We start from the raw sequence: 24,445 nt of genomic DNA, 5'->3' as shown, positions 1-24,445 counted from the left end.
GATAATTTCAAAAACCTCCACTGATATTTCTGATAATTTCACTTGCCTCTCTTCAACTTCTAGACATCTCATATACTTCCCTTAATGGAGAATTGCGACCCATGGCTGATATAATGTGTGGCAAAATGACTTTTATATCCTAAGTATTTAGTGATATTAACTAACAACCCCTAAAAAATTGCTATTGGACTATATTTGAAGAAAAAATGAAAGAAATTTAGCCAATTATCTTCGGTAAATTGGTGCGAATTTCTCCTCACAATTCAAATGCCACACTTTTCTAATAGTCAGTTATGTACTATTAGAAAAAAAGTGTCCTACATCATTTAATTTTTTTAACTTTTTTTATTTTGGCTTTTATATTTAGTTGAGTTACTTTGCAAATTTAGATGTTGGTTAGTCTAATCATCTAAAGTTTTGCTAATACATATGCTACATATTTTTTAAATTTACAGGCTTTTACTTTTGTTTGCCAAGTTTTAATTCATTTAATAGTTTCTCAAAATTAATAAATGGTTGCAACAAATAGTTAGGGCATCTTTGGCACCAAATTACATTTTTTCTCCAACAATTATTTTTCTAGTCAACCTTTTAAGATTTGGGCTTACATGTTACATAAAAGTTCCAAAAAGGGGAGCTAAGTCAGATTTTCATAAGTTGAGAGATTCAAGTGAAATTGATAGAAACCTCGTGGGAGGTTTCTAAAATTATCCCTTCTGTTATTACCTGACCACTAAAGAAAGAGTTTAATGCCAAAATAAGCCATTAACCCAAAAAAGTTTGTGGGAAATCAAGTGGAAATCCACAAGTTATAGATCCTCCTTTTTTCTCGTAAGCTTTTATTTCATTTCATGGATTTGGATGTACGTAGACCATCTAATGAGCAAAGCACTTGTCCGAGTATACCAAGTACCATATGTAATACCTGTAACAAATTACATGGCAATTGTAGATGATCTGATACAATTTTCGTGTTACACTATGTTATAATAAGGTAATCTTTTGTCCCATTGACTCACTGAATCATGTGAAACTGCAAATACTATCTAAAACATGGTATAAGACAAAGGTAAAAGCTAAGAATTATAACATAGGCGTTATTATCATTTTACACTCTTAAACTATACTACTACTATCAATTTACCCTATATTATTATCTTTTAGTCACTTCACCCCATAGGTAATTCAACTCAGCATGTTAACAAATTCTAGACAAAAACCCTTTATTTTATAGCATTACTACATTATTATTATCACCTTATCCCTTTAAATAATAGTGATACAATCGCTTTGCTCCCTAATATTATTTTCTAGGCATTTTACCCTATCGCTAATCTTACCAGTATGTTCAAAAATTCTTAAATGTATTTACCCTTTTTTATATATAATTAAAAATAAAAAATTTGGAATGGTTATTTTGCCTTTTTTTCATTCTAAGAGTTCCAAAAACATAAAAATTAAAATATTTTCTCAAATTTCTTTTTCACACTTATTAATACTAGAAAAATAAAAAGAGAGAGGAGAGAATGAATTAGAAAAATAGATTTTGCAAAGAAAGAAAATGAGGAAAAATCTAATATTATCATATTACTTTCATGTCGTTCGGATTATGATTGAAATTGGGTAGTTAACAAAAAAGTAAAGTAATTTTAAAACAATAAAAATATTAAATTCTTTCTTATTTATATTTTTTCAAAATCTCTCTCTCTCTCTCTCTCTCTTTGCCTCCTATCTTTCTACTTTCTTTTCAATGTTAATAAGATTGTCAAGAAGAAAGAGATTAATGTTTTGACTTTTTTTTTCTTGGTATTAAAAAGGAGAAGAGCCGCTCTAAATTTTTCATTGTTTTTATTATACAAAGAGGAGGATACTTTTTTCTAAAGTTTTTTAACTTGCTAAATTGATTTAATGGTGGGATAAATTCCTCAAAAAATAACTCTAGGGGGGTAAATTGATAATAAGACAATTGTTTACAAGTATAAAGTGATAATAATTTTAAGAGCTAATCATGTCTTTTCACTTGAATTAACAAACTCCGTTAAATTTGATATTAGTTTTAGGGGTAAAGTGACTAAAAGATAACACTAAATGAAAAATTAATAGCGACACCAAACGTTAAAAGGGTAAAGTAATAATAACCCTAACATAGGAGATAAAACCTTTCTGTGACAACCTGTCAAATCTATAGAAGAAGGAATATTTTAAGTCCAACATTTATAGGGCTTAATATAAGCTAACTTTAATCATCATTTTGTATGCAGGCGACATTGTGCATTTTCAAGTTCTTCCTTGTTTGGTTAGCATTTAATATCGAATTAAACAGAGTACCCAGTAAGACTCAAATAATTATGGAGAAAAATGATGTAAATCATATATTTTTGAAATCTTTTCCTTTTTCTTCCGATTCAAAGAGTATGCTGGGTATCATTTTCATAGTTTCTGAAATTTAACTCAACCAAACACAGGGGTACCAATTATCAACTCGATATATGTTCATACCTTCTAATCAAATGCATCAGAGCAATTATAAGTATGTCTTTTCTTTTTCCTTCTTTTTTAAAGGTTACTCCTATGATTCAACCAATCTTTATATAAATTAACCCCAAAAAAGTATGTTTAAAACTAATGCCCTTAAGTCTGTATTAATTCCTCCGAGTTCCCATGCAGATAAGTTTAAAGAAAATTTTATGAACCATAAGAGAGAATCAAGTTCGCAAGGAAATGCAAAGGGCATCCCAAAACTAGTCTAAACTCTAGAAGTAAGTAGCTTTGCTGGATTAGGTATTCTGAATTAGCTCAAAAGCTAGCCACTAATGTCTTTTGCTATTGGTTGAAGATGGCCTGGGGTTTGGGGTTTACTGTCAATGGAGTCAGACCAATCTGACTTCAGCATGATAAAAAGCTCAATGAGTTTAATTTTTTATTGAGCTGGGTTGAGTTTAAGCCTAAATATTATGTCCGAATTAAATATGAACCGAATTTAGACTTGAAATCTGATATAGGTCCGACTCGTTAATTTGTACCTATATATATAATACTAATAAGTGCATATGTTGTGTGTTTTTAGTATATTTTATGTAATGCCCGGTGCAACCCAATGAGTACAAACAAATTCACAATGATGCACAAAGATATATCAAATTTAAGCACAATAAAGAAAACTTAATTAAAGAGAAAAGATAAGAAATGCAAACCAAATATCAAACCAATAGCCTCTTCAATTGATGGCGATGCTAACCAAGATGTACAAGTGAAGGTTCACTCCTTTCTCACCCCAAACACTCTTTGGTTGAGCCAAGGAGTTTTACAACAATTCTAGTTAACCCTCAACAACCTACACTTGAAAGATCACTCACCCAATTAAGAACTATTTTATACAAATGAGGCAACCTTCACCAAGGTTTTACCACTCCAAGTGATAGGTTCACCTTCACCAAGGTTTTCACTTGAGCAACCTCACAACCCAACTTTCCCAACCCCTTATACAACCAACAAAGAATCTTTCTACTCAAAAATCTCACTTGTAAGCTTGTATTTTGTGTTGGCAAAAGTCACTTGTCTTCTTGTGCTTTGGGGTGTTTATAGAAGGTGAGAAATGGCTTCAAAAGGCTCTCCAACGGTCAAATATTAAATGCTGTCAAAACTAGCCGTTGGCCTGTCGGACGTCCGACAGGTGCCTGTCGGACGTCCGAACCACCTGTCGGACGTCCGAACCCTGCGTCCGAACGTAGGCAGAGAGTCATCAAATCTTTGCGAAATTTCTCGGACGTCCGATGCGATCGATGTGCGTCCGAGGCGTGCGTCCGATCCTTCCGGACGTCCGATGCTTCCTCACGAGCGTCCGACAGAGTTTCCTTCTTGATGTTCTTCATCCTTTCGGACGTCCGATAGCGTCCGACATGAGTGCCCTGTTTTTGCTTCTTCTTTTATGCCACAAGAATCTGTTCTAACAAATTACTCACATAAAAACATTAGCCCAAATCTACATTTTGGTTTGTTAATCATCAAAACCAAGGATTGATCGACCAAGGTCAACATTTTATTAATTAGTTTGGTGGTGTGTTTTATTTACTTTTATAGCTAATTAATTAGGATTCTAGTAAAAATATGCATTTTATGATTTAAGTATGAACACTTGTATTTCTATGAATTTTAATGGTAAAAACTTCATAATTTTGTAGGTTAAATGATTCAATCATCAAATGGAGTGAATTGAGAAGATAATTGGATGGTTTTTTATGATTTGAAGTGGTTTTAAAGATAATATGAAGTGCAAGAGATGAAATGCAATTAAGGCAATTTTTCAACTTTGATACCTGTTGGTATTTCGGCTATATCTTGAACTACAAGTATCAAATTGAGGTGATTCTTATGTCATTTTGAGGCTAACACATAGCTCTACATTTGTTATGGAGACATCGAAATTCAATTCATGAGTTTTCCAAGTCAAAATTAAATATAGTCGGTCATTTCTGTTGTCGAAAGCTGAAACAGGATTCTGACTAGTTAAGGGTATTTTGGTAAATTTTCAGTCTACAGAGCTCTAAATTGGATGATTCTTTAGTCATTGGAAAGCTAACTCAAAGGGTTACAACTTTTATGTTTTGTACAAGACCTAATTCAGCCTCCAACATTGAGAAAATATCGGTTGAAATTGGTACACAAATAAAGTAAGGATGAAGACTGACCAAAAATGAGTTAGGTTGCGTTTTCAAGGTTGCATATTCTTGTTTTGCAGCTGCAACTTGTTTTGCAACTTGTGCTCTGTTCATACAAGTTTTTTGGCCAACTTTTTTGCAAGAAATTGGACTGGAGATGCGCATGCAAGTCAGGAATTTTGTAAAAATAACTTTTGAGAGTTTCAAGAGCCAACTTTGCCAACTAGAAACAACACATTTGTGGCTTGAATCTCTCTATAAATAGAGCTCTTGGAGAACATTTTGATAACTTTGGAAAGCTAGAGAAACTTCACAAAAATGTAGTATTCACTAGTTTTTCTTAGTTCGTTAGTATAGTATAGTTAGTGTAGTTTATCCTTCTTGTATTTGTAGTTAGATTTAGATGAAGATTTGATAAACAAAGATGGAGAGATGGATCTCATGTGACAAGGGTGACTTCTCTCCTATCACTTTCGTTTTTGTATTTAAGTTCATGTTTAACTATAATACAAGTTTGGATATTGTTTTTCATGGTTAGTTAAAGTTTATGTTTAGAGTTATGGATGAACTTACTATATCTTGTTAGTGATATTTATTTGATTATTTAATGATATTATTTTGAGCAAGTTATTTATCACTTTTGCTTTCCTAATCATGATTAACCGGCCATTAATTATGATAATCTTAAGGTGTTAAGTTTGTAATGAAAATTGAGATTTAATACTAGTTCAAGAAAGTGATAAACTTAGAGAGTACACTGACGAGAGTAGAGGTGTATCTTTGTAGTTTTAGCGACTTGTTTCATATAATTTCATAGAAGAAATGAGTTTGTAGTTAATTTCATAACCATGAGAGTAGGTATGGTTTAATTACAATTATAGTTGATTCACTACAAGAATAGGTTTCACATACATTAGGAAATTACGCCATAACTAGACAAGATAATAACATTCACTTAACCGGTAATTTTATTTGCAAGAGTAGTAAGGAATTTCATACCTCTAGGAGTTTTATATTGCTATTTTTATTAATTTTATTTCATGTTTGTAATGTAGATTTAATATTTTGTACTTATGATAGTCTAAATAATAAAGAAATTTGAAAAACATCGATAATTAACATTCTTCTCTGCGGATTCGACCCTTAATTCCCTATATTGACTTTCGTCTCGTATACTTGCGAAAAATTGCATGTGGGGTATTTAGAAATTTATAACTGTAAAACTTGACTGTGGATGAGCTAATTGTTATATATATATATATATATATATATCCTGCGCTCGTCAAATATATTTATACTTTGGTATATATAATTATATCAAAATAAATATATAATTACTAAATACTAATACTTATATGTCAAAATATATCAATATATATTAGAAATATTAAATATAGAAAAAAACATATCAGAAGATTCAGACAAAAGAATGACGAAAGCCCTAATCCCTCTGGTTTCTCCCCTTACCCACAGTCACAGTAGCCTCTACGTTTTCAATCTCTACTCCACCTCCATGATTGGCCTCTCCAATCTCTAATCTCCACCTCTGCAAAAGCATATAATGATAGTTTCAATGATAAAGCATGTATTTTGTATACTTTACCAGCTTAATCTCTATCTAATTGATCAGCATCACTTTTTGGTCTATTTTCTTCTTTCCTATGGGTTTTTACATGACTCATGAGACAAATCAATTTGATTATTTCTATTTGGATTCAAATGCTATATTTTTGTTTAAATCTGGTCACTGTAAACAAAGGGAGTGGATGAATATTAGTAGGAGCAAATTGAGAAGAAGGTTATGGATAATTTCTAACTTTTGAAAATGTATTGACTATTGATCATATTTTATTACTATTTTTCATATGCTTTGAATGAATTAGATATAATTGTTGTTCAAAAATTCCTGATTTATGTAACTTTTAATGGACTTTTACTAGCTCACATACATTTTTAATATTGTGGATATTAAATTAATTTTCTGACTTAATAACTATAGTAATTATATTAAGAAAATTAAGAAGTAATAAGTGAATTTTGGCTAAACCCGAATTAGATTCAAAATTCGAATGTTCTATGAACCAAGTGTGAGTTTTACATTTATTAACTCAAAACTCATGATTTGAAACCCAAAAAATGTTACTAATTAGATGAGTTAAATCTAGGCTTGTTAAAGTCAGACGCACATGGTTCAATTGGCAGGTCTAGTTTCAAAACAATATTTAGTTATTTATCTAAGAATTAGTTGTCATTACTAAATTATAGATGATGCAAATGACTGGTCCCAAGAAAGAGAAGGGACCGTCCTTGCCTGGCGAAACGATAAAAGATATCATGAGCCTGTTTTTGACAAAGGAGAAGAAGAAGAGAGGAAAGAAAAGAAAAAAAAAAAGAAAGAGAAAAAGAAAAATAATTTCATTTTAAAAATTTTTCCTACAACTTCTACATTAAGTTATTGTCAAATTTTAGGCAAATACCCAAAAAATTCATTTGCCAAATGGGGCATTGTTTAGCTAGACAATTCATTAAGGTACGTTATGCTCTTGAACTTGTGTCACATTTTCACCTTGTACACTAAATTTTAATTTGAGATATTTTATACTCTAAACTCTCAATTTACATGCTTTACAGCCTCAATTTTTAGTTTCTTCCATTTAAATCCAATCAATGAAAACATTAGTAAAATTAACAAAATTAAGATTGGTATAAATTAACGATAATGTATCATTTTGTTCTACTTGCAATATCCTGATTTCTTTTGGTTACTTTCAACACATTACCATTGATTTGTATGGTTCCAATTACTAATATTATTAGTAAAATTAATGAGATAAAAACATAGTGTAAATTAATGACAATGTATCGTTTTATTCTACTTGTGATACCTTAGCTTTTTTTTACCACTTTCAACAAATTTTCATTGATTTGTAGGGTCTTCTATACAGTTAATTTTGCTAATGTTGTCATTGATTAAACTTAGATCTAATAAACTTGAGAGTGTAGGATGTAAAGTATCTAAAATGGAGAGTTTAGAGTACAAAATGAAAAAGTGGTACTCGGTTGAAAGTGCAAAGTATAGCAAGTACTTTAATGAAACGTTGTCTTGATGCACTAAGTACTTTAATGAAACGTTGTCTTGATGCACTTATTTTTTATCCCTCCTCTAACCTGCTCCATATATATATAGCAAATTAGCCCTCCATATTTTTTATCCCATGTTTTTGGTATAGCAAATTAGCAAGCCATCTCATGCAGTAAGCAATACCCAAAAGAGTGCTTAGTCGTCAGATTACTTCCAACTTAATTTTACTTCATCCGAGAATTTTTAGTCATGGCAACAAAACCTGTAAAGCTTCTAGGTTTCTGGGATAGCCCATACGTGAATCGTGTTCAATTTGCACTCAACCTCAAGTCCATTGACCATGAATTCATAGAAGAGAATATTCTGAGCAAAAGCGAGCTCCTCCTTAGATCCAATCCTGTCCAGAAGAAAATACCAGTCCTTATCCATGGTGATGAGCCTATATGTGAATCTCTTCACATTGTACAGTACATTGATGAGGTGTGGACAGATGGTCCTTCTATCCTTCCTTCTCATCCCCGTGATCGTGCTATGTCCCGTTTTTGGGCTGCTTACATTGATGAAAAGGTACCTAAACAACTTCTCTACTCTATAATTATTCCTGCAATTTCAGTGAAAGGAGTAAGAAACCAAGAGCAAACTTCACATCTTCTCTGGGTTTTAAATGTCATAACTAAAACGCTTACTTTTCCAGTTATTGAAATTTTCGTGTTGATAGATTATAGGGTAAATTATTAGTAACTTCCTTGTAGTTTTGGATATTGTCAAATGATCCTCCCTAACGTTTCAAGCTATCTACATAATTTTCCTAGTGATTTTATATAAAGTTGGACGAGATCAGAAAACACCTCTAGTTACAATAGTTAACACCAATGCACTCCAAAACATGTGTAATCAAACTATTACATCAACCTAATACTCTATAATCCACAAAGTGGTTAGACCCCCGTTCTGTTCAGAGATAACACTAGCATTTCAATTAATGACATTACGGAGGTTGCTTCTCATCAAATTTTCGCTTCATATAAAATCACAGGAATGTTAGTTGAATATTTTGAAACATTAGGAAGATCATGTGATAATATGTGAAACCAATTAGAATGTTATTTTGCCTTCTTGTCCCCGATCGAATGGGATTACCACTTAATTAGAAATGCATTTTCATGCCTCGTCATCAAAATATGTCGACTTAACCGGGTAGAATAAGAATGTTGCAGTGGCTTCCTCTGCTTTGGGAAGTATATGAGGCCAAAGAGGAGGACTCGAGGACAACCCTGCTAGAAAAAGTGCGTGAAGGTCTAGTATTGTTGGAGGCTGCTTTCGTAAAGTGTAGCAAAGGGAAAGCTTTCTTTGGCGGAGATAGCATAGGTTACCTGGATATAGCTCTAGGCGGCTGCTTGGGATGGCTAAAAGGAATAGAAAAATTGGCCTCTGTGAAACTGCTCGATGAAACCAAGACACCAGCTCTTTTGGGGTGGGCTGAGACTTTCTGCTCAAACGAAGCTGCTAAGAATGTCGTGCCAGAGCCTGAGAAGTTGAACAAATGTCTCAAGGAGTTCCAAGCTCAGGCAGCAGCTGCAACCAAGTGAACAAAGATGCATATATTTCATTAATTAGTTTTGTGGCAAAGAATTCTTGTTTATCGTTTTTGTTTGTTAATCCACAGCCACAAAAAAAATAAAAAAAAAAAAAAATTCCGTCGCTGCTTCTTAAATTCCATCCTCCCCTATTTATTATTATTTTTTTTTTGAAAACTGCAGTGTGGGAGTCCTTTGGTGTGGGAGTCCTTTTAATTGTGCAAGAGTGATATAATAATATGTTTGTTTCCAAATTTCTTTCCTCAGGATAACAAAAGTACTACAGAGCCTCTACCTTGCGTACTTTTCTTCCATTTTTTCCTGTGACAAACTTCCCAGTGGGAAGCTCTATTTGGGATTTTGATTCGGTCCTATCAAAACCCTTTTTTTTTTTAATACCAAGCAGGGAAATTTAGAGCTGTTTCTACCTGAGATGAGGAACACAAAAAAAAAAAAAAAAAAAGTCTAAGATTGTGGGCATCAATGGATCCTAGGATTAGTCGGCCCTCCTTTCTCGGGCCGCAGGGGATTAGTCGGGCATGTAAGAATTGACCCGGACACCTCCTGTGCCCTGTAAGGACACCCCGTGTTGACAAAAAAAAAAAAAAAAAAATGGATCCTAGGAGGAAAACGTATGCATGGAAAACAAATAAATGTAATCAAATAATGGTGGTTGAGCGCACAGGGAACAGATCAACGTCAGACTACTGGCACTGAAGAAATGAAAGGCTTTTAATATTTTGTTAGACAACTGGCACCGGAGAAAATAAAAGACTTTTAATATCGTAGTAAGACAACTGGCACTGGAGAAATAAAAGACTTTTGAAAGCGTAAAGGATTCCTCAAAAAAAGAAAAAAAGCGTAAAGAATTATTAGACGCTTACATAGGAAAAATTACAAATGTAGGATTTAAATGGTAAAGGTTGCTAAGGTGATGCATTTTCAGCAAAGGTCCTGTGTTTGTAATCTATGATTTTAGAAATATGTTTTGACTTGTAATGCAGGGGTGGCAATGGGGCGGGGGATTAATTACCCCTGTCCCCTGCCCTCGACTTCCCCCGCCCCTGCCCGGCTTTTCTCCGAGGAGTTAAAAAAAATTTATTATATAATTTATTATAATTAAATTTGAGCAAATAATCAAGTACTAAAATATCAACACATCACCAAATTATTATTCATTGTAAATTCACAATTGAAACTCATAAAAATAATTAAACAAAAGTTATTTGAATACAATCTAATATGATAAAAAAATATAATTAAAATAATCAAATTTTCACTTTTGATACAAATACAATCACTAAATTATTATTGTATTTTTTTTAGAAAAAAGTGTTATTGTATTAAGTGCAGTTAGGAATTTAATATAAATGTATTAATAAATTTAGTATAATTAATTAATAATTCTTATTAATAAACATGTATATTTAGTAGTATAATTGATAATATTATTATATATATACTTATGTACATATATATATTTAGTTTCAAACGGGTGGCGGGAGAGGTGCCTGGCATTGCCACCCCTAGTTAGGCACTCGAAGTCGAACCGCTTATACTTTTTATTACCAAAGAAAAAAGAATACCCTGGACAAATTTCTTTCTTTCTTCTTTAAAAAATTCATCTTTATTCATGCTGGGTTATAAATTTCTTCTATGTTTGTATCGAGCAAAGATTTGGGTATGAAGTACTACTCTGGGTAAACAATAAAAAGTAATTAATTTTCAAAACGACCATGGGTATTTTATTACACACTAATGTGAAAGACTCACGTCCTCATACGTTGACATTTGTTCTTTTCAAGAGTTCAAATTATTTAGGGGTATAATTGTGATATTCCAAGAGAATGGGTTTCAATACATCCGAGCGTGTAGCATGAATGATACATCCTATTGTGTAATGGACGACCTGTTGCCCTCAAAATCCTGCTCGGTTAATTAAACATTAGTAAGGTATTTAGATTCTCAAATTTGAAATTAATAATAATGATGATTAGTGAGCTCAGAGAGTTCGTTATAACAAAAAAACTCACCAATTTGGCAATGCGCCAGTAGCTCTTATTTGACCAAGAAAATAATTAATCCCTTGGAGGTTTGCTACCTTACAGCAATTTCACTTCTGTTCTTTTCAAGATTCACCATTTCCTTTGGAAACTAAGCCAAGAAAAATGGAGATCGTGAGAAAAAAAAATGCTCCAATAAAACATGGGCAGAGAATTCTCTTTTCTCCTATGTGAAATAGCTCTAGGTGGCGATTTAACTAAAAAGTTCTTCTAGCCCTTTTGTTTTTGGATAACAAAAAGTTTAGGTGGGTTCAGTTTCCTATCACCATCACAGATCAAAGCATTGCCCTAGAAACCATAAATCGCTTATACGAGGTCTCATGTATCGCTCACCAGCAGAGTGCTCACATTAGTAGCGAGATTTAAACGCATGATTTTTTTTTAAGAAAATAATCCGTGCTTACAAACTGAACCAATTTGTGTTAGCCCCAACCTTTTAATTAGACTTGGCTTGCTCCAAGTCAACATAATGCCCTCGAAATCATTCATGTCCCAAATGCAAGATGGGGCTCTCATCTTTTTATTACCAAGTCAACATAATGCCCTCCAAATCATTCATGCCCCAAATCCAAGAAGGGGCACTTATCTTGGTAGTTTTGATCAAGAGGAACGTTGCTTCATCATAGTTTATGGGGTCTTTTGTCGGGTTTAAGATTATTTTGTGTATAAATATTTATTCCTGACCCCTCCCATCCTTAGCCCAAATAATGAAGGGGGAAGCAAAGGACAACCACAAACTATGACAAAATTGCCTGGATGAGTAATGGAACAAAGTATATTAAAGAGACATATCTCTCTCAAGATTATTGTGTATGGTGTCACAGATGAAGTCTTCTTTAGGGATTATTTAATATTCATGTAATTATAACTTAGCAATATTATTACTGCTCGTCACACACTATTATTATAATTGTTTGGATTGTAAGTTATTTGGGATATTTTTACTGTAGCACTTTTTATGATGTGATATATGTGAGATAAAAAGGTGCGTTGGAAATTGTAATGATGATGTAAGCAGATATAATTTGACAAATAATGCTCAATCCAAACAAACCCAATTGTTTCGTTGAGAATTGATGGTGGATGTTCCCAAAGATCAAACTTAAGGACTACATTATCCGCCATCTCTTGTATAGAGAAAGCATTTAGTTGATAATTAAGTCAACAGCATAAAGAGCTAGGGGACAAGGGCAACCCCTAACTATGACAAAAAGATGAGAGATGAGCAGTCTTACATTCACATTCTTGGGCATCTTTATCCCATCAGAAATAGAATAATCAAGAGCTTCTGCTATTGCTTCTTTTCTCTTTCTTTTTCATTCCCTTCAAAAGGTTGCTGGTACGATTCAACCAACCTTTATATAGAGTAACCCCACCAATAAATGTTCAAAACTAATGCCCTAAAAGTGTCTGTGAATTATTCAAAGTTCTCATGCAGAAAAGTGTAATGAAATTTTAATGAATCATATAAGAGTGGAATGACAAACGTCCAAGTTCTTCCCTACCAAAATAGCAGGAAAGAAAAGAAAGGAGGTGCAAAGGAATTGAAAAACTTGCCTAAACTCTAAAAATAAGAAGATGTGCTGTTGGATCAGGTACTTTAAATTAGCTCAAAAACTAGCCATGATTGGCAAAAATTGATGGAAGGTTTCTTAAGTTAACAATAATAGTTACCAAAGAATTAGTTTTTATTAGTTAACAAAAGTTTCTTAATACTATCCAAAAATATCTCCAGCTACATTTTATTAATGTTATTCTTCTTAATGCTAAAAAAAATAAAATTTCTACTCTTCCAAAACGCAACTATGAGATCAATGTTTCTTAACCAAACAAAAAAAGGGCATATAAACTTGACCTTGTGTTATTGCACTTGCAAATCCTATCTGCAAGTTTTAGTTAGAATGGTCGAAGCAAAATAAACTCTTTCCCCTCTTTCTACCCAAAAATAATTTTTAAATATGGGAAAAGAAGGGTCTTTGAGTTTGTTTTCTCTCCTCTAAATTAATTTCCTAATACTTCTTTTATCATTTCAATTTTTTTTTTAACCTTCCTATCCCTCTCCATACCTTTCTCACAGTCAACTAGCAGGATCCTTATACTTCTTTTACTTAACAATAAAAAAAATAAAAAAAAAAGAGCTCAAGAAATGACCTATGTTATGGCAAAATGTATAAAATGCAAATCTTTCTTCAATCAAAATCCTTTCTAATTTTAAGTATATACAAATATGTTGCAGAAAGAAAAACTAAAAAAGCACTAAATCAAGGGAGGGTTAGATTAAATATGGCAAGATAGAAGGAATTATAAATAAGAGATCCTGAATTTAAATCCTCGCACTTAAAAAAAAAAAAAAAAAGCACTAATTCAATGTTTTTACTTTTTCCACAGGCTGAATCATGACAAGTTGTTGGGTAATTAGCTCAATGAAGGCTGTCCACATGAAGCAATAAATAGATCCTAATAATACCATACCTAGAAGGAACATGTGATGCTATTCACTAATCAGTGGCTTCTTTCGTGAGAAAAGTCTTACTTTCATGTGATCGATCAACTTTAAAGCAAAAGCACAATCAAGAATCTTAAAGTTAATTTAGACTTTCTGCCAGCTTTATACATCTCTTTTCGGTTATTATATTCTATTTGTCATTATTTAAGTTCTCCAAAATAATCTAAAAGGGCAGAAAGATAATCTGTTGAAATTGTACTTTCCCACCGCCCCTCCAACCAACAAAAAAAAATAAATTTGTTGGGAAAGTTTTGAATCTTTTGATGTGAATATTTCGTAACTCCGATCAATTTTGTAGAAACCAAAACTGAAATCGGAATTATTCAGGAAATAAATAATAAATTCTTTGAGGAGCTAACACGATAAATTGTCAAATATTACGTCAATTAAGGAGCGTTTGAAGCAAAAAAAAAATTGGTCATTTGCCTGATGTTACATGCTCTATACGGGAGATCAGTACCGTTTTCTGAAATTGTCGAGGAAATAAGCTATTAAATTCACGCATGAGCTAATTAGTTATCACACAAGAAATTCACAACCAAGCTTGTTAAACTAGAGCAGTGATCAATGTCAAATACTACCAAAAAGATGGCATCTACAAGTTCACTTAAACTTTGTCTCTCTCTCTCTATACATATATACATATATATATATATATATATATATTTATTTATTTATATATATATATGGATAAATTACCTTTTACCCCCTATGATTTAATGTTTTATCACATAATCCTCTATAGTTTAAAAATTATATGCAATCCCCTCATAATTTGTGTTAATGTGTCACTGTAAGTTTTTCTGTTAAAACTAATGGTCAAAAGTAAAAACTCAAAATCAAACTACCAAATTGGTAAATTCACCCTTTCACTATTTTTTCTTTTTTCTTTTTTCCTTCTCTCTCTCTCTCTCTCTCTCTCTCTCTGAAGAGAAGAGATGATTTTGAAAACTTATATTTTGGCCTACAAAATCTTAATTTTTACCAAATATAGAAGAGATGAAAGGGAAATAAAAATAAATAAATATGAAACAAAAAAGATGGAAGGGAAATATAAAACAAATAAATAAGAAAAAAATATCAAGATTTTTTTACTACAAATATCATTCTCTGTTTTTAAACCAAATCCATAATGGTATTTTCTACTTCTTACTTATCTATTTTTATTTTAGTTTCTTTTTTTTTTATATTTGGAGGAAAAAAAGAAGTAATGAAAGGATAAATTTATCTATTTATTAGTTTGATTTTGACTTTTTACTACTGACCGTTATTTGATTTATTAGTTTTGTCAATTTATGATTGGAGCAAGTTGGTTGCCTAGTTCACTGGCTTGTATGACTGGCTTGCTTACTTTAACTAAGCACTATACACCAATTTAGTAATATGACAACCAATGACTTATAAAAATTTACATTAAATCTTGTAAAAAAAAAAAAAAATTCGTCTACTTGGAACTATACCCCAGTTTCAAAGACAAGGAGATATGGCCCTTTGTCCTCCCTGTTGAAGTTCAATTTATCTTAAATGTTTTTTATTTTTTGACAAAATTATGTTTCTCTTTTGCTTAGAAAAAGGGTTAAATTTGAGAATTATTTTATTTTTGGGTTGGCAAGTCATGACTCATAACAACCTAATGTGCTAAATCTGCCAAATCGCTGTCTTCTTCCACCTTTGTCAAGTGTTAAAAGGACAAAAAAATGGCGCGGTGGATCTGACCAACGACCAACTAATGTAATTCCCGTCCTATAAGGCCCTTTATTGTTCCCGACAAGATTTCACGCGTTATCTATCATGGTCTGACTATTTATTCACAATCATGGAAACCGGTAGATGCCAACACAAGTCTTATACTAGTTGTTATTCTCTCCACCATTGAAAGTGTCGTATTTTTATTTTTTGATTGTTCGAAAACATTTATCATATTTAACATTTTTAAGTATTTTATACTCTAAAATTTCTCTTGTAACCTTCATTAATGATGCTCAAAAACAAATATGATGTGATTATTTTTTACTTTTTACTTTTATCAACACATGATTATGGATAAAAGTGGAATAAAAGGAAAAAAATTTTAGTGGAGTGTATTATGCATAAAAAACATATATGTCCAAACATGACTAAATATATGGGATGAAGAGAGTGTAAGAATCGATCACGTCTTTATATAAAAAGACCGTGCATTTGACTATCGTTGTTGTTATGAAAATTGTGTAAGTGAACGATTTGTACGAGTTTTGATAAATAATCAATGGTCTCGAGAACACATATGATTCATGAGATTATTGGAATTGGACCATCCAAATTTTTTTACCAAAAACAAAAAAAAAAAAGGAAATTGGTAGTGTCCATAGTGGGTCTCAATCATTTACATAGTTTGCAAATATGTTGAAGACAAAGTACACACAAAAAAAACAGAAAAAGTTCCATATAATTGCAGTGATTAGATGGGTTAACTAGAAAGTAACACTTGTCGCTTTAGTGATATTGCTATGTTGAATGATGATGGGCTTGTCCTATAAAAAAAGGGTAGAAAACTTGGAAATTGATAGTAATTCTTTAAGCGAGGAAGTGAATACAAAAGCTGGGAAGTTTATGTATTGATTCAAAGTAAGTTTGAAAACAATAAGTATGTATTAAAAAAAAAAGTAGACAATAATATTTTTAGAATTAACAAAGAAAGAATTTAGGAAATTCAATTTCTTATCAACAGAAGGAACTCACGTAGTCAGCCAGCTTCCTCCTCTAGCGATGTGTTAAGCTCGGCAGTGTATAATCCTTCTTTAAAATGCATTATAAAAATTACAAAAAAAAAAAAGATTAAAAACTGAAAATATGATTAACAAGCATTAATGCTTTGTTTATGAGGTTTGTTCAGAGAGTGTCCCTTAAGTATAGATCAAGAGGGTGCCTAAGTATTAATATTTTAGAAAAGTAAAAACCAAATCAAGAAAATTTAAATGTAATGAATGTAAAAAGTGTAAATATGTATTTTCTAGCAATTGCCGGTCAACCTCCATTAGACAAACCTTTATCCATGAAAGATTTTTGTCTAACGTAAATCTTGAAAAGAGCATGTAGTTCCTTATCTTTTGCTGCATACATATAAATTTTTGGTCAAAAAGAAAAATAAAGACTATCAACCACCTCTTTCTTTTTTTTTTTTTTTTGGGGACATAAATGACCATAAAAGAAATATTCTGTCAAAAAGGAAATAACACACTTTGAAACTTCTCAAAATTTGACACAAACTTGAAAAATGTACAAAGATGCTATAAGAACAAAACAAATTAAATTTTATTTCATAAAAGTCCAAATAATCATCACTCACAAATGTCACCCGAAAAACCTTGGATTGCTTGAAATGATTTCTCGAAAAATTGTTTGGATTGCATATTATTTACACACATTAATTTGTTTGTATCATTAATACATTTTCCAATCAAATTTTCATCTTATATACATTACATCAAAAAAGTGCTACAATTTTTTTTTCAAAAAATTATCCCAAATAATTTCCCCTATCCAAACACACTAAGGCCTATTTTTATTTGCACATTAAGAATTTACTATATTATTTCTTAAACACGATTTTAGGCCATTTTTGTAACTTTTTAGTTATTTTCCATCTTATATCATTATATCACAAAAAAATATTTCTGCATAATTTTCAATCCAAAATGTCTTCAAGAAAATGCAAATCAAATGGAGCCCACGTAGACTACCCTTTATGGCAAAAAAGCTATTTATATAAAACATCAATATATTTGCTTATTTTACTTTCCCTATTCTAATCTGTTTACAACACATATATAAGTGGAAGTACAAAGTGAGAATGAGTGAAAAACACTTCATCATCTTCATAAACTCTCACACCTCCCTCCCTCAAGTCACAACACACAGAAATGGATCATGGCTGCCGAAACTACGTCGTCTACCCAGTCATTTGCTTCCTAGCACTCAACTTAACACTCTCTCTTCTCGTCATGCAATCGGACGGCAGATATCTCCGGCCATCAGACCACGGCTTATCATACCAAGACACATCAGAGCCCACCAAAGAAACCGTCCCGGAAATGCTCTCCTTCTTTAACAACGGAAAAAGGGTGTCGTTACCCCAGGCCAAGAACTTAACCGGCGCCTCTGCAGGCTTTTCTCCTGGTTCCGATCCGGCGGCGGCGGCGTGGTGGAGAGACAGAGAGAAGAAGAGGTCACGTGACATTCACAAAAGTCACGTGAGGGAAATATTACTCATAAGCAGCCTGGCCTGCGGGCTAGGCGGCGTCGTTTTGCTGGTGGTTTCGGCTTTCCTGTTTATTCTGCGGTACAGAAAGCAGCGGCCACAGCTGGAGGTGCAAAGGCCAGAAGAGTCAAAGGACAGGTCTGTGTCTACGTCAGCGTCCGCGTCAGCATTGCCTTTGGCACTTAAGAACTAATAATAATAATAATAATTAGTGGATATGAAACTGGCCCTTTTAATTGATGTATTTGTAAAGATTGATTACTACTAAATTGGTGCAGTGATGGTTACATTTCCGGTGGTATTATCTTTTTTCCCTTTATTGTGAGTGGGATTTAAAAGCTGCATGCTTGGGACTTGGGGTGTAACTAATGAATTATGATGTTGATAGATTAATTTGGACCATGCATTTTTTTGGTATTTATTATTTTGGGCCGTCCATTCTTTTCTTTTCCCCCATTGTTTAAAGGTCAAAACAACTGGATAATATTGGACTTGATAGTTACATTTTTTTTTTTGCATAGGTATGGATTAATTTTATATACATTGTAAGTATATATATATATATATATATATATATATATATATTATCGTTAAATACATGAGATATAAATAAAAGTTGAATTAAGAATTCAAGTTTTATTTACGTGTCATGTCTTCAATTGTGACAGCATGTACGCTGTCAATTTATATAAAATTAACTCGTCGTTAAAATAGTGCCCGTCAAGCTACATGATATAGACTTTATTTATCATTTTAATACACTCTCTTACATTTTATTACCTGCTTGCACTTGATAATTACTAAATTTAATTGCACTTTTTCAAGAAAACTAGCATGATAAACCCATCTTCACGCATAACATAAGGGATGATTATATTGGCAGCTTATTTGGCATTCCTTTTTTTTTTTTCTTGTATTTTGTTATTAATTTGGGCCATCCAATTATTTTACCATTGTAAATATTGGATTTCAGGTCAGAAAGCCTGGAAGATGAAAAAAAAAAAACTTTGAACGGTCTACAACCTTTTTGAATTTGGTACTTTTGCAAAAACTTGTCTTGGACTACAAGAGTGAAATAACTAATAAAGTGGCTTATTTGAGGGGTGAACTTGATTCAAAAACAAAAAGAATCCGAATAACTTGACTTTATCATTTTGGACTTTTCCATTTGTTTGCTGGCTGAGCATAGATTCTTTGATCTCTGACGCATGTAGAAAATTAGTGTGCAAACCAATAACTGAATTTAATTTCTCAAAATTGATTTCAGAACTTTTGTGTATTTTCTTGCTTCTTTACACTGGTACTTGTTATCTTCCTTCTTCTTTTTTTTTTTTTCAAAAAATGGGATAAATAGCTCTTTTTTTCCCCCTTTTTTCAAGGGTGGGATTGCTCTTGTGGATCATGCAAACTACACATCCATGTACCAGCTCATTTAAATTGCTATTTTTGGAGTTTTTGTTTAAAATTGTGCTGTAACGATTTGATATATGTAAGATAGAAAGGTAATTGAAAAAGTGTTCATGAAAAATATACAATTTTTTAATCCAAAGTTTCAATCAACAAGAAAGTACTAGGATATTTGAGATATGTTTTTGGGCTAGGTATATGATACGAGTATTGATTGCGGTACTTCAATTTATATTCAGTGTGCGACCAGCTTAAAACATAACATAGAACATCAATATGCTACAATCTTTGTATAGGATCCATTTGCAGATATGTAAAAGGTTGGAGAATCTCAGATTTCTCTTCCATGTGAAATGTCGGATTTTTGTCCATTTACAACTCATATGACTAGTTGTTGGAGAATTTTAGACCTCTCCAGCTAGCACTCTTTCGAGACAAGTCTTGGCCTAGTGAACCCGTTTGGATTGCTGCTCTTTGAAATTTTTTTTTCCGTCTGGATTGCTAGTTTTTAAAATTTTTATTAAAAAAAATATACTGTAATGATTTAATGTATATGAAGTAAAAAAATATATTTATAAGAAACTTAAAATCTTTCATTAAAAAATTGCAATCCAAACAAGGTTACTTCTATATTAGAGGCAGACGATAATGGCATTGTAATTATAATATATTGTTGTGCTCGCTCCATTTTCTTTTGTACATTTTGCTTAAGAAGATACAGAAAATTAATTGTCTATAAAAAAGAGAGAGAGAGAGAGAGAGAGAGAGAGAAGAGATACTTACTTTAGAAAAAATGATATGTTTCATCCTTCACATTTCGTAAAAATATTCTGTTCGTCCCTCACATTTAAAACGAAGCAAATTGGTCATTCACATTTAAAAACCGAAACTTTTATATTCTAGAAATAAACTCTCAGTTGTGAATCAAACCATCTAATAACCTGGTTACAAATTTTAGGGGTAGAATTGATAGATCACTCGCAAAACATATTTCCTCAGTTTTGTTGCACTAAGGGTTTAGTGCTTGAGAGCTTTAGCACAATTTCGTTCTTTTGAAGAAACAAATGGGTTTTAATTAAGATTTTTTAATTGCTTTAATTTATTTGTTAGAAATATGTTTTTGCGAGTGATCTACCAATTCTACCCCCAAATTTTGTAACCGGATTGTTAGATGGTTTGATTCACAACTGAGAGTTTGTTTCTAGGATGTAAAAGTTTCAGTTTTTAAATGTGAAGGACTAATTTGCTTCGTTTTAAATGTGAGGGACAAAAAGAATATTTTTACGAAATGTGAGGGATGAAAAAGGTTATTTTCCCCTTACTTTACCCCTTCAATCAAATTGAAAGACACTTTTACCCATTACATCAATACTTGCAAATATAGAATATGGCATCTATTTTGCTGGACACCTTTGCCCTTCATAGAAATTTGCAGCACAGTTAATCAGTCATTTATTTTTTCTAACGACGTCACATATTTTTTAAAGATTTTTCTAATTCGTGAATATGTGAATATTTTGGAATCATCAAATTTTTAAACAATTTATTTATTATATAATTACACAAAAAAGTAAGAATAGAGGCTTTTTTTTTTGTTTATTTTGAAGTTTCAATCTCTAAAAAAATTAAATAAGCAAGTAAGCAAACAATAGTAGTATTTAAAGATCACATAGCAAGATAAAAATAACTTCAGGTCTTAATTTGCTAAAATGTGGAATAATTTAGTAACAAGAAGGAAGCGGAGCTAATAAGATACAAATTGGTTTGCTTGGTTAGTGGATTTTTAGTTAAAATTTATTTGCTTGCATTATCAACACATTTTCTAACCATATTTTTATCTCACATATATCATATCAAAAAAGTATTACAGTATTTTTTTTAATTATCCCAAGGGAAAGCATTTATAATCCTTTCCACTGTTAGGTTCAAGTTTCAGATCTTGATTTAGATAGTGATGGAAGGGTGTAGAGAGCGATGAGAGGTAAAAAATAAAATGAAATTTATCAAACTCGTGAGATGTGAATGTGGCATAAAAACACTAACTCGCATTGCATTGACTCGTAAGAATCTTGTGAGGCTGCAAAGTAAGGAAAAAAAATATCAAAATCAATTCATTTAAAAATCTAACGGAAGAAAGAGAGGCAATGAAAAACTAGTATAGAAGTTTTTGGGATTCTTTTAAAAATTTTTAACTCTACAACACAAATTTTCAACTCTTCGATATTTTGCCGTCTTTATTTTTAAATTTTTTGTATCATGATTTTGTAATTTTCTAATGAGACACTCCATACTTAAAGTATAGCATCATCTAACAACTACCACGTATGGTGTTAATATCATTTTATCAAAATATTGGATGGAAAGTTCACCACCAACGTTTGACTAGTTAATGTAGTAGATAAAGTGTATACATTTGAAGTTAAAGGGGCAAAGTTTCACAAGGATCAAATTTAGAGGAGCAACTTGTAATTAAACCTTTAAAAAATGTGATATTTAAGAAGTACTTTTATAGTCACAAATTTAAAAAAAAATATTGCCAAGAACATAGCAAGTTATTATAAATAAATAATAGGAACTTGCAAATTGAATCAAAATCTTAAAGGAGGCATTTTTGTCCCCAAAAAAAAGTTACAATCATCCTTTTGTATTTCGTTATGCTTACGCAATTATTCAATGGGGTAAAGCAATTATTAAATTAAATTGGTTCATATGGGTAGGTGCAACTGCAAGATAGGTTCAAGGACTAAAGTGTAAAAACACAGAATAGAATGCCATAATCATTACTCAAGAGAATTTATTGAATTAGACCCTCTCAACCATCATCCAATGAATATTCTCCAGCTTTCCACCTTAGACAATTCACAGAGGACAATATGGGACGGCAAAGAGAACTAGACGGGGTATTTTTGGGAGGCAAGCAAAAGCTTTTTAATCTACAATGTGACCACGCTGTGTTTGTGGAACCCACAGGACACCTGTTCAAAGGCCAGGAGACTCGTTTGAGTCCCCTCTTGCCGCGGGTTGGGATTTTGACCTCTCGTTTTTAAAAGATTTAGAGGATTTAGTAGTGCAATTGTAAGGAAAGCTTGATTTCTCACGAGTGAAGCTTGACTTCTCACTTTTAAAAAATTTGAAGGGCGTAGAGTCCACTGGTTTGATCTGATGATGGATTATTTTTCTTGAACCCTCGTACGTAGCACAATTGGGCTTTCCTCTCCTGTAAGGTAGATTAGGATAGATTGTTGACAATTGCCAAAAAAAAAAAATATAGTGTTTGTTTGTATATAAAAAAAGGAATAAGGGATAGCTAGTGCATAAAATTTTTTATTGCTATATATGCTTGTTGATATTTTTTTTCCTTGGTAATTTTTGTTGGTGTGTAAGGTAGGCCTGTCAACGGGCCAGAATTCATTATTCCGGACCTGGACCCGGCACACTATATCGGACCCGAATCCGACCCGTTTACTTGACGGGTCTTCTACTTTATGTTCCGGATCCGGATCCAACGGGTTTCGGATCCGGGTCTGGTCTACTCGAAAAAATTTATCAAAACTTACAATTTCTAATAAAAATGAGAAAAAAATATATTGGTAGACTAATTTCTAACTAATACAAAAAAAAAATCAAATAAGAAAAGAAATCAAATTGACTTTACTCAAATACATCACCCTAATCAAATTATATTGATAAATATATATTTTAAATTATTAATCTATTTATATCCGAATCCGGGTCTAATACGGGCCGAAATACTATAAGGTTTGTTTGGATTGTATTTTATTTCCCCAATTTTATCTGCTTACATCATCATTACAATTTCCAATACACTTTTTTATCTTCTCAATTATCTTTTTATCTCACACACATCACATCACAAAAAGTGCTACAGTAAAAATATTCCAAATAAAACACAATCCAAACAAACCTATATTCCGTATCCGACCCCCTTTTTTTTGTTCGACAAAACGGATCTGAATCCAAATTCGGGTAACGAAATTAAATCCCTATCCGTACCCGTAATAATTTCATGGATCCGGTCCATTGACAGGCCTAGTATAAGGTGTGTACATGGATTTGTGAGTTAGTATCATCTACCTGTACAAATACGTGAGTTTATTGTGTGGTGTTAACATATAGGGGCTACCTTATATATTTTCTATTGTAGCCTAGCTTACAAGGGTAAAATGGTCATAACATATTATTAAAAAATAATAACCCTATTATTAAAGGTTATCTTCATAGCTGTGAATTAATCACAAATTCAACTATTCAAACTTCCTCAACAGCCACATTATCAAAACTCTAAAAAATTCAAACTTCTCCAATTCTCATACTCTTAATATTCTTGCACAATTGCATTATTTTCTTTTGTTGTCTCAATCTACTAGAGAATGGAATAATTATTACAAATTAACTTTTATTAGTTACACATACATCGAGTGCGCCTTAAACACTAGTTAATGTTAATATACATCATATTTAAGTAGCAACCTTTCCCAAATAAAAAATCTACATGTAATGTATTCACTCCACCATTAAAAAGGACTCTTTTTTTTTTTATTCACCTGTTTTCCAAAAAAATAAATACTTTTTTGAATACACATCAACCATAATAATACTACAGAATACATTAAGAAACCCTAAAAATGACTAAATTACCTCACACATCATCACTTCCCCACCTCTACCACTTTTCCCATGTCCTGTGGCTCCAAAGTCCAAGCCACTCTCCCCCTTCCCAATCCCCTTCATTTATCCACCTCACATTCTCACCTTCCTCTTTCCCTTTCCCATGATACCCCATTCCCCGCCACCATTTTTGGCCTTCCACGCCTTTTACCCGGCCTCTCATTACTTGCAACCTGTTCTGCCACTTTTCAGTTATTCTGGACAAATTGAAGGTTTTCAAAAA

The 24,445-nt window shown here is 32.2% G+C and overlaps 1 protein-coding gene across 1 annotated transcript; it reads left to right on the top strand.

Annotated features, from left to right (window-relative positions):
* The first annotated feature begins 7,892 nt into the window (after positions 1–7,892).
* On the top strand, positions 7,893–9,334 carry LOC113708518 (glutathione S-transferase U15-like). Its single transcript, XM_027230981.2, has 2 exons — positions 7,893–8,307; positions 8,958–9,334. The coding sequence occupies exons 1-2, from the start codon at positions 7,990–7,992 to the stop codon at positions 9,327–9,329; spliced, it is 690 nt and encodes a 229-aa protein (XP_027086782.1). The 5' UTR covers positions 7,893–7,989; the 3' UTR covers positions 9,330–9,334.
* Positions 9,335–24,445: the final 15,111 nt, after the last annotated feature.

This window comes from Coffea arabica, chromosome 9c (assembly GCF_036785885.1).
Source record: "Coffea arabica cultivar ET-39 chromosome 9c, Coffea Arabica ET-39 HiFi, whole genome shotgun sequence".
NCBI lineage: Eukaryota > Viridiplantae > Streptophyta > Magnoliopsida > Gentianales > Rubiaceae > Coffea > Coffea arabica.
This window is presented reverse-complemented; position numbering and strand designations above follow the sequence as displayed.

Coding starts and splice junctions, on each gene's coding strand:
- LOC113708518 (XM_027230981.2), top strand. CDS start 7,990: ATGGCAACAAAACCTGTAAAGCTTCTAGGTTTCTGGGATAGCCCATAC. Junction 8,308..8,957: donor CTGCTTACATTGATGAAAAG/GTACCTAAACAA, acceptor AGAATGTTGCAG/TGGCTTCCTCTGCTTTGGGA.